At 32.2% G+C, this 9905-nt stretch overlaps 1 protein-coding gene across 2 annotated transcripts in view; it reads right to left on the bottom strand.

Moving 5' to 3' along the window:
• Positions 1 to 56: 56 nt before the first annotated feature.
• The window catches only part of LOC124952811 (cell wall protein DAN4-like), a 21065-nt gene continuing 11216 nt past the window's right edge, over positions 57 to 9905 (bottom strand). The window contains exons 4-6 of one of the 2 annotated variants that reach the window (XM_047503246.1): positions 3525 to 3732; positions 2252 to 2386; positions 57 to 1379 (exon numbers count right to left, since the gene is read on the bottom strand). In XM_047503246.1, coding sequence (XP_047359202.1) covers positions 923 to 1379; positions 2252 to 2386; positions 3525 to 3732 — 800 coding nt within the window. In that variant the 3' untranslated portion in view covers positions 57 to 922. The remainder of the gene's footprint in view (positions 1380 to 2251; positions 2387 to 3524; positions 3733 to 9905) is intronic. The other variant, XM_047503248.1, reaches the window with a different exon arrangement.

Genomic DNA, 9905 nt, shown 5'->3' with positions numbered 1-9905 from the left:
ATCCAATCATATTTCAGGGTTTAAACGCTGCATTATATATATCTTCTTTCATATTGTTTTTATGAAATCCCATAATATTTAGAGGTTAACTTTCATTTTTTTTTTTTTTTCTTTTATCATCCGGAACTTTATTTCACCTCTATCTACGTCATGGCAGAAAGATCCAGGAACGAGACAACGAAGTTGTTTAACGAAACAGTTTCATTGACAGCACGATTGCTTCGTTCTCTCTTTCTCTCACTCTTTCACTCTCTTTGATTAAATTGATCTCTTTTCCCTCTTTCTCCCTTTCACTCTCTCTCTCTCTCTCTTTTTCTCTGTCTCCATCTTTTAATTTTCACACATTTTCATCCTCAATCATGTCTTTCTCTCTTTCTCTCACTTTATCTCTCTCCCTCTCCCTCTCTTTCTAGACTTTTGGAGTTCAGAATTAGAGCTCGGAATGGATTTCTTTGTTTCTCTCTCTCTCTCTCTCTTTCTCTTTGTCTTCCTTTCTTTTTATATATTGGGAACACAAGAGCGTAGGTAGCTATATAATAGATTTTTCTTTCTCTTTCTCTCTTTCTCTCTCCTCTCTCTCTCTCTCTCTCTCTCTCTCTCTCTGTCCTGATAATTGCAAACGTAGGAGTACGAGTATGTAAGAGTTGAAAAGAACAAATCTTAAGGAGAGAAAGAGACAGATAGATAGATAGATACACAGATAGATAGAAATAGAGAGAGAGAGAGAGAGAGAAAAGTCTGGGTTCATTATTCTCTTTTCTCTTCGTGACTCCCTTCTCATCCTACCTCATTTCCCCTTCCCATCCCCTTTACCCCATCGTTCTCCTTTTTTTTTTTTCGTTTAAAGCTAAACCCTCCATTAAATGTCTTAAATTGGAAGGGGATCGTCGTCGCAGCGGTGCACGAAGCCATGTTGTTGGGGTCATCCACTTGTGTGTTCCGGAAGTAATATGCTCACCGACTTACGATTCGTCGTAGCTGTCGTTCCTGTCGTCGTCGTCCTCATCTTCGCACTCGCAATCGTACTCGTAATCGATGACGACGACGACGATGATGACGACGACGACGACGACGATGATGACGACGATGGCGGCAACGAGGTCGCCTTAGAACCGGTCATTGTAGTAATTGGCGATGTCGTTGATGTTGTCGTCGTCATCATCATTATCGTCGTTGTTGTCGTTGTCGTCATCGTCGTTAAATTCGTCATACTAGGCGACACGAGGTTGTTTGTTGTCATTGGTTGATGTGCAATGAGCCCGGATGGAGGTCGATGGGCTGGTGCCACAACACGCACTTCCGGTCTAGGTGAGGCCTCTCTCAATGGACTACCAACTCCAATGACGAGATCATCGTTGTTCGGTTGCAACAACGACGGCCTACACATACGTATTATCGTTTGTTATATATATATATCTATATATCTATATATATATATATATATATATAGACTGTATTTTTTAATATAAATTATATATATATAATATATAATATAATATTATTATTATATAATATGATTATATATTATATATTATATATATAATAAAAATATATATATAAATAAAATTTATATTTGTTGGTGTTACAAATTTTTATTTCGACAACACGAAATTTCTTTTCTTTTTAAATATATATATATATATTTAAATAAGTGACTTGGAAGTTATACAGTGCTATAAATGTTTTTAATTGCCTTTATACGGTTCAGTGATTTTCGATTGACGAATTTATTAAGTATGCATTACGAATTTGAAAAGGTTGTGACAACTACTTCATTATACACAGACGCAAATTTGTCAATGACGGTATAAAGGTTGATTGCTTTTATACGGTTCAGTGTTTCTCAACCAATCGGATGAAAGGCATTTAAACATATGTTTAAACATCCCTGTTGACATATTTATATAACAAATGTATAATATTATTGTATAAAGGTTAATTGAATTTATACGGTTCAGAGATTCTCAAACGATTGTTTGCAAATCACTGATACATATATACGTTTAATTAAATACATTCGACATATTCACATTAAGAAATGTATAATATTGTAAAAATATGTGAACGTATTTCGAAGCGAAAAAGAAAAAAAGAAATAAAGAGGAAATTTAAAAAATGGAAAAAAAAAAAAAAAGAAAAGAACACATAGGAATGATTATTTTTCCAATGAAAATAATGAACGTTTCCTTACGATGACAAATATACACACACGCAAAATAAATAATAAAAATAACTGAATCATCATGCCTACCTATGCTGAGGAGGTGGCGTGGGTGTCCGTGACAACGGAAAACTTGCGACTTCTCTTGTAACCGAAAGTGATCTAATTGATCCAAATGTTTGATCCGGTGACAGATTGGCCCCAACATTTTGCACCATGCCACTGCTGAAACACGTTACTTGAATTAATCAATGATCGTTCTAAATAGCAATTTTTTATTTTTTACTTTCTTAAAATACAAATCCTAAAAAGACCCTAGGCGAGTCAAAATGTCCCTAAATGAGTCATATATTCTAAAATGATATAAAAAATGAATTACTTTCTTTTTCGAGACCCTACTGGATTGTTCTATTTCTTTTTTCTTCTTTTTTCTTTTTCGTTTCAAATCGTAAAATTATAAACCTAGTTTGTAAAATTGGCAGACTTCGAATTACCAACCGAATAAGGTAAAATTTGTTGCAAATCTATCATTGAAATATATATATATATATATTTTTTTTTTTCTATTTTCTATCGAAAACGAATTTCTTCGTGGAAGTCGAAGAGCTTTATGTTCAATATTTCATAGGACATAATATCTTTTGCTACGACGTAAAAGATAGATAGATAGATAGATAGATGGATAGATAGATAGATATAATAAAGGGAATATAACAGAATTGAAAATCGATCGTGAATTCATATAAGAATTATATGGCTCGAGACAGGGTAACTACAAAATTAGGATGTTCCTACTATTATTGTTATCTCTCAGAAAAAAGAAGAAGAGAAGGAAGTAGAAAAGGTGAAAGAGTTCGGGTTAGTTGGAGTTAGCTTTACAGACAATAATATCTGTTTTGATGATCTTTCCTTCGACGGATATAGAATCTTATCAATTATGAATCTAATCAGAGGGTTAGATATTTTTCGAACACTCGGTCTTTCTCTTTCTCTACGAGGTACACTGATATCATTTTGATATTGAACATAGTAACATTTGTTCATATATTCATTATCCTTATATATCCACTTATATATATATATATATAAATATATATATATATATACATAACAGATATTAGTAACATTATCAAATATCGTTCGGAATTGATTACATTTTTTGTCATCGTTGAAAATGTGTAAATCATTAGAATTTGTTGAAGTAAAATTCGTGAAAATTGCGACGAAATAATGATGGACTTTATTGTTTGTTTCTTCTTTTTCTTCTTCCTTTTCCTTTTCTTTTTTTTTTTGTTTTGTTTTTTTTTTCTTAATTCAGAAAAAGTCCGAATTGTCCTGAAACAATGAAAATGATTCGGTTTACCTGACGGAACCGGAAGTGACGAGGAACGGCATCGGCGTAGGGCAAGGACTCAAAGGTGAACTGCTCACTGAACTTCTTGTGCTGCTTAATACAGAATGCGGACATTGGGGTGGACCAACGTGTGAACCATTTGCACCGGACTTACTCATCGTACGACTTTTCAAACAGGGTATCCTTGGCCATCCGCTGGCACTTTTCCCTGAGACACCTGAAATAATAAAAATAACGCGAGATATATATGACAATTGAAAGATGATATTAATTCGACTATAACAAAAACAATATGGAAGAAGTACGAGAAGAAAATTAATGTAAAAAAGTATCCATAATGATTTCATACAAAAATATGAGAATATTCATAAACTCACGAAATTTTTTATCGTTCGAATCTAAATCAATCAATTTTAAAGCAAATCTTTTTTCATGGGATTATGTTAATATTAATATTACAATTGTCAATGAATTGTACAAATAAAACCTTGATAATTTGTCCACATCGAGTGTACAGTTTGCAAATCGATAAAAAAAGAAAGAAAAAAAAAAAAAAAAATAAATAAATATTGAACAAGTTGGGTGGCGATTAAATACTCGACAAATTATTCTGTCATATATAGAACCACCGATATAAATCGGTTCTGGTATTGTGAATTCATGCAAACGGAACTTGTCATTTCCACTCAAAGGGATTAAACGAAAGCCTCGACATCTTTCAAAGATAGACATATCTTAACGATCCTCAGGAAGAGATAATTCAAGAATGAAAGAGATAGACAATGGCTGTGATTAAATCTGTGAGGAAAAAAGATACTTGAACAATGGTCACGCTGTGAGAAGTAAGAAAAGAAAAAAAAAAGAGGGATGGGAGGGAGGGAGGTAGGGAAAAAGAAAAAGAGAGAGAAAAAAAAGAAGAAGGACCAGGTCTGATCCATTGAAAAATCGTTCCAAGAAAGATATTAAAGATTTCAAGATGAAGATTTTTTTCTTTCTTTTTTTTTTTTTTTCCTTTCTTTTTATATATAGCAAAACAAGTACTTTCACTTAGAACTAATTGTCGTCAATTCGATAACAATAGAAAATCATGAAAATTCATACGTTACATTTTAAATAATTTAAAAAAGCTGTTTCAATAATGGCGGCCGACGTAACAAAATGAGCTTTCGAAATGAACATCTTCTTTGATATTAAAAAAAAAAAAAAAAAAAAAAAAATACAATTGAAACGCAAAATCGAAAAGTTAGATTTTCGTATCTCATAAACAAAGAAAAAAAAAAAAAAAGAAATATATTTGGAATCTTTCATTTAGTAGAATTATTATCTTTGAAAAAAGAAAAAAGAAAAAAAAAATATATATATATATATATATACGAAAACTTATTTTTATTCTTTTTCCGAGGGTGATTTTTTATAACCTCCCTTACCACCCACGTTCTTTATATACTTCGACGAAAAAGATATCTTAATGACGTTAGTTGAGTTTCCGGCATCTCCTTTTCGAAGAGTAGGAAAAGGGGGTGTAAAAGGGATTTGAGAGTGGACCAGTATGAAGATATGGGAGATAGGGAATAGGGGTTGGGGAATAGAAGTTGAGGGATGAAACGGAAGGGGTTGTGGATCGAGGGCAACAGATGTCATAGACCTCGAAGGGTAGTTGAGTTGACCCAGTTTGTTTCTGAGTACGAGAGCGTACTTTGACGTTCACGAATCCTTTCGTCCTTCTCTCGTTGTAGTTTACCGAGCTAAAAGATGTCACGATTAAAATTACTTCTTTCTATTTCTATCTCTATCTCTCTCTCTCTCTCTCTCTCTCTCTCTCTCTCTCTCTCTCTCTCTCTCTCTCTCTCTCTCTCTCTCTCTCTCTCTCTGTCTATTTTTATATCTTTCTCAAATATTCATCATTTTCAAACGTAACTTTTTTCTTTCTTTCTTTTTTACTTTTTTGTTTTCTCTCTTTTTTTTAAATATTGAATTCATTTAAAAACATTCACACACTTCAATGCTTTCGGTATAACAAAAAGTATATTAAAATTCGTCATATATGTATATAAAATACAAAGAATGAATCAAACAAAAGTTTTCCTAGGTAGTGGTGGTGGTGGTGGTGGTGGTGATGGTAGGTGGTTGGAGAGAAAAAAGTTTCTAATTGATTTTAAAAATCAATTGTTCTTCTTCTCAAGACTTTTTTTTTTTTTTTTTTTTTAAATATCTTTTCCATATTATTCACATTGTAAAATTTGCAGATATTAATTATTAATGCAAAACTTAAAAAGTTTCGTAAAGGTTATTACTGATTTTTAATATCACTTAGTGGAACGAAACTTTTAAATCACAATTTATAATAATTGACACGTTAATTTCGATCTATAAGGGGAAAAAAAAAAAAGAAAAAAAAACAAAAAAAAGACTAGCAACTAATTAATGTAACTATACATGTGACATAACTCATCGCATAAGTTTTGCTATGCATCCATCACCTGATGCTATTTGCACGTACTATTTGTAACGACAAAAAACGATACGATAAATCGTTAGAAACATTCTAACACGCGCGCGTGTATGTATATGTGTGTGTCTTGACGATGATCAACATTATGAGTGATCAGATATTTTAATGGAATGTTTTATTCTATTGTATAGATGTATATAATCATATGTGTCTATCTATACATGTATATTATGACGAAGAGGCACTTATTATGATTACGTAAAAATCGACGATAAGTAAAACGTTTATTTTGTATTCGCACCCTCAATGAGTATAATTTGTCGTTGTCGTCGTATATATATATATATATATATATATATATATATATATATATATCAGACGTTTATACGTAGTTATAATTTCGAATTTTTATATGACGATAGAGAGCGATATATGTATATGTATGTATAGAGAGAGAGAGAGAGCGAGAGAGAGAGAGAGAGAAAGAGAGAGATAGAGATATAGAGAGAGAGAGAGAGAGAGAGAGAGATCAAGGTCGTAATATAGTCGAATAATTGACATCTTAAGAAAATATTTTCTTTTTTCTTCCTTTCCTTTATTTTCTTTTTCTTTATCCAAACAATGAATTTATTTTCTATCCTTTTTTTTTTTATTATTGAGCGATAAAAAGGGATAAAATAATTGATCTGTAAAACGTTTCAATAGTATATCAATTGTATAACAATTGAAACAATATGGCGGACTAATGGCGAGAATTTTTTTGATAATTTAGTTGATAAAAAAAAAATGTTTACACGATTACCGATTCATGATCGATCGAGACAATATTATAATATGAGTTTGTTCCCGTGCTCACCAACCAGCCCCCTCCCTCTCTCTCTTTCTACCGATCATCTTAAGAATAAGAGAAAGAAGAGAAAAGAAAAGAGACAAGAGGAAAAAAAAAAGTGAAAAAGAATGAAGAATAAAAATTTCATATGTTATCATCAGATCTTATCAAGCTCGTATATTAAGAAACCTATATGTACAATATGTATGTAGATACATACAATATACATACATACATACATACATACATACATACATACATTTTTTCCCTTTTAGCAATGTTGTTCCATCTTAGGAAATTATTTCTTATCTTTTCTCTTCTTTCATTTTTTTTTCTTCTACAATTTAAGATACATACATACATATATATACATACGTACGTACTTATTCACTCACTTTATTTCTACCGTCTCACCATTTTTATCGGGTCCTTTTTATGCTTTTAATGGCGACCGCCGGAAATACAATTCCGTGATAAGAGGGAGGATGAAAGAGGAAGAAGACGTGGGAGAGATAGAAAGGGAAAGAGATAGAAACGGTGAGAAATTTTGCAGCTGGGAAAAAGAAAAAGACATAGAATAAAAATAAGAATAAGAATAAGAAGAACAAGATGTCGTCGTCGTCGGTCTCCCTCGTTTTGAAGCGACGACAAACTCGTCCTTGAGAGCTCTCTCCCTTAAGAGTCTATACTACACTACTCTCTCAATTGCTATGTATGCGTGGTAGCAACAGAGTATGGACGATCTCTCATACACAATGCTATGCCACTTGCATGTAGAAAATTATAGGGGGAGAGAGTGAGAGCGAGAGCGAGAGAGCGAGAGAAAGAAAAAGAGAAAGAATGAAAGAAAAAGTAAGAGAAGATCAAGGTGCTGGTTCAAGAGAAAGAGAGAGAGAGAGAGAGAGAGAGAGAGAAAGAGACAGAGTGGAGGGGAAGGGAGGAGGGAGAAAAAAACGGCGAAGAGTGAAAGAGGGACGGGGGAAAGTGGAACCTACAAAAGGTATGGAAAACGATCCATCCCCGGAAGGCCAAATTTAAAGACGAACTCGTAACCATTAGCTTTCTTTTTCTTCCTTTCTTTCTTTCTTTCTTTTTTTTCTCACTCTATCTCTTTCTCTCTCATACAACAAAACGTATCCAGCCCAGACACTTTTGTCCATTGTTTCTTATTTTACTTTTTCTTTTCTTTCTTTTTTTCCTTTTATATATATATATATATAGATATATATATATATATATATATATCTTTCCTTTTATCTAACAAAAAGGAGACTTTCGTATTCTTTCATTGCTTCAGACAATGTCTCGGATAATCTTTTTTTTTTCTTCTTTATCGATCGAGTCTGCGTAACTTCAAAACAATCATTATTTTGACTCGTCGATAATACAGATCGTTTAAAAAAAAACAAAAAAGTGAGAGATTATATAAGAAATTCGTTCTCTCGTTTTTATCGGCTTTTTTTTTTTTTTTTTTTTTTTTTTTTTTTTTTAAAAAAAATTTTTTTTTTAATTTTTGAGAAGGAGGTAGAGGGGGGCGGCGACGGTGGCGGCGGAAGGAAGGCAAAGCACGAAAAACGTTCGGGAACTTTGAATGATCGATGAAAAAGATCTTTTTTTTCTTGTTCTTTCGAAAAAACGATTCATTTGCTCAACTCTAAAACATTCTTCATTTTGCATCAAAGATAAAACGGATACCCACGATATTATATAACTTATCTATCTATTTGTCTATTCTTTATGTTCTTATCTTATTTCGAGGAAAAAATCAGAAACGGTTCTTAAAAAACATTTCGCCATTTTGTGAACGGCCGATAAAGCAGATTATTTGAAGAGAAAAAGAAAAAGAGAGATAAATAAATAATTAAATAAATAAATAAATAAATAAATAAATAAACTTAAAAGATATTAATAACTCTTTTGCTTATTTATTTGTTTGTTTCTGCATTGTTGTGAAAAACTTACGAAGAAAATAAGATTAAGTGAAGAAAGAGGATCTTCTTCCTCGGTTGTTAAATTCGAATAAACAAGGTAAGAAAGGAGAGAGAAAGAGAAAGAGAGAGAGAGAGAGAGAGAGAGAGAGAGAGAGATGCAGTGTCGGGGAATAATTTGATAGACTCGTATTAGCCTGAATACCGACAATTCAGTTAGCTACCCTCGGATAGAAGCAACCAAGCCACGTCCTGAATTCGGACCAATTGGCACAAACTAGAGCGTTACCAGCAAGCCGATATATAGTATATATATGCGGCCATGCCGATAAGCGACTTGTCTATTCTCTCTCTCTCTATCTCTTTCCCTAATTATTCTCTATTAGAATGATTCTCCTGATTTGCAAAAAGGAAAAAAAGAAAAAAAAAAAAAAGAAAAAAAAAAAAGGAATTAAACAAGAAAAAAAGAGAATCAGTTAAATCTCCAAGTAAAGAATTCATTGAATAATATCGATCAATTGGCTATCGTTCAATGTATAAGATAATTTTCTCGTTATGTTTCCTTCTTTTCTTCTTTTCTTTTTTTTTCTTTTTTTTTCTTTTTTTTTTTTTTTTTTTTTTTTTTTTTTTTCTTAATCTAGTTAATTACTTTCAAATCAGATTAGATTCTATAATAAACGAAAAAGGAAGAAAGATAGATAGATAGATACATAAAAAAAAAGAGAGAAAGAGAGAGAGAGAAAATGATTACGAATTGTAAATGTACGATCGTGAGAAAAAATAATTACGGAACGTAGGGCAGTACGGTTCTCTATCTTTCTTTCTTTCTTTCTTTCTATCTCTCTCTCTCTCTCTTTATATATATATATATATGCGTGTGCGTGTGTGTATGTCAGAAACGATGAAAGAAACACGATGGGAAAGTGGGTCAAAATAGTCGTTCGCGTTTCTACCTTAACTGCGTATTAAAAAGGGAACTTTTACATTATAAAACGAACTAAGAACGCTGACCTGTTGCATGAAGAGACCATCACAACTGATCTATATATACATACATACATACATACATACATAAATATATGCATATGTATATCGCGTAATATCAATGCAAAAAGATAAATTTAGAAGATACGATGGTCGGTTGATTTCAACGTCGGTTTACAATGATAACAATCGTTTGA

This window comes from Vespa velutina, chromosome 11 (assembly GCF_912470025.1).
Source record: "Vespa velutina chromosome 11, iVesVel2.1, whole genome shotgun sequence".
Taxonomy (NCBI): Eukaryota; Metazoa; Arthropoda; class Insecta; order Hymenoptera; family Vespidae; genus Vespa; species Vespa velutina.
The sequence above is the reverse complement of the archived record's forward strand: the minus strand, read 5'-3'. Positions and strand labels throughout refer to the sequence as shown.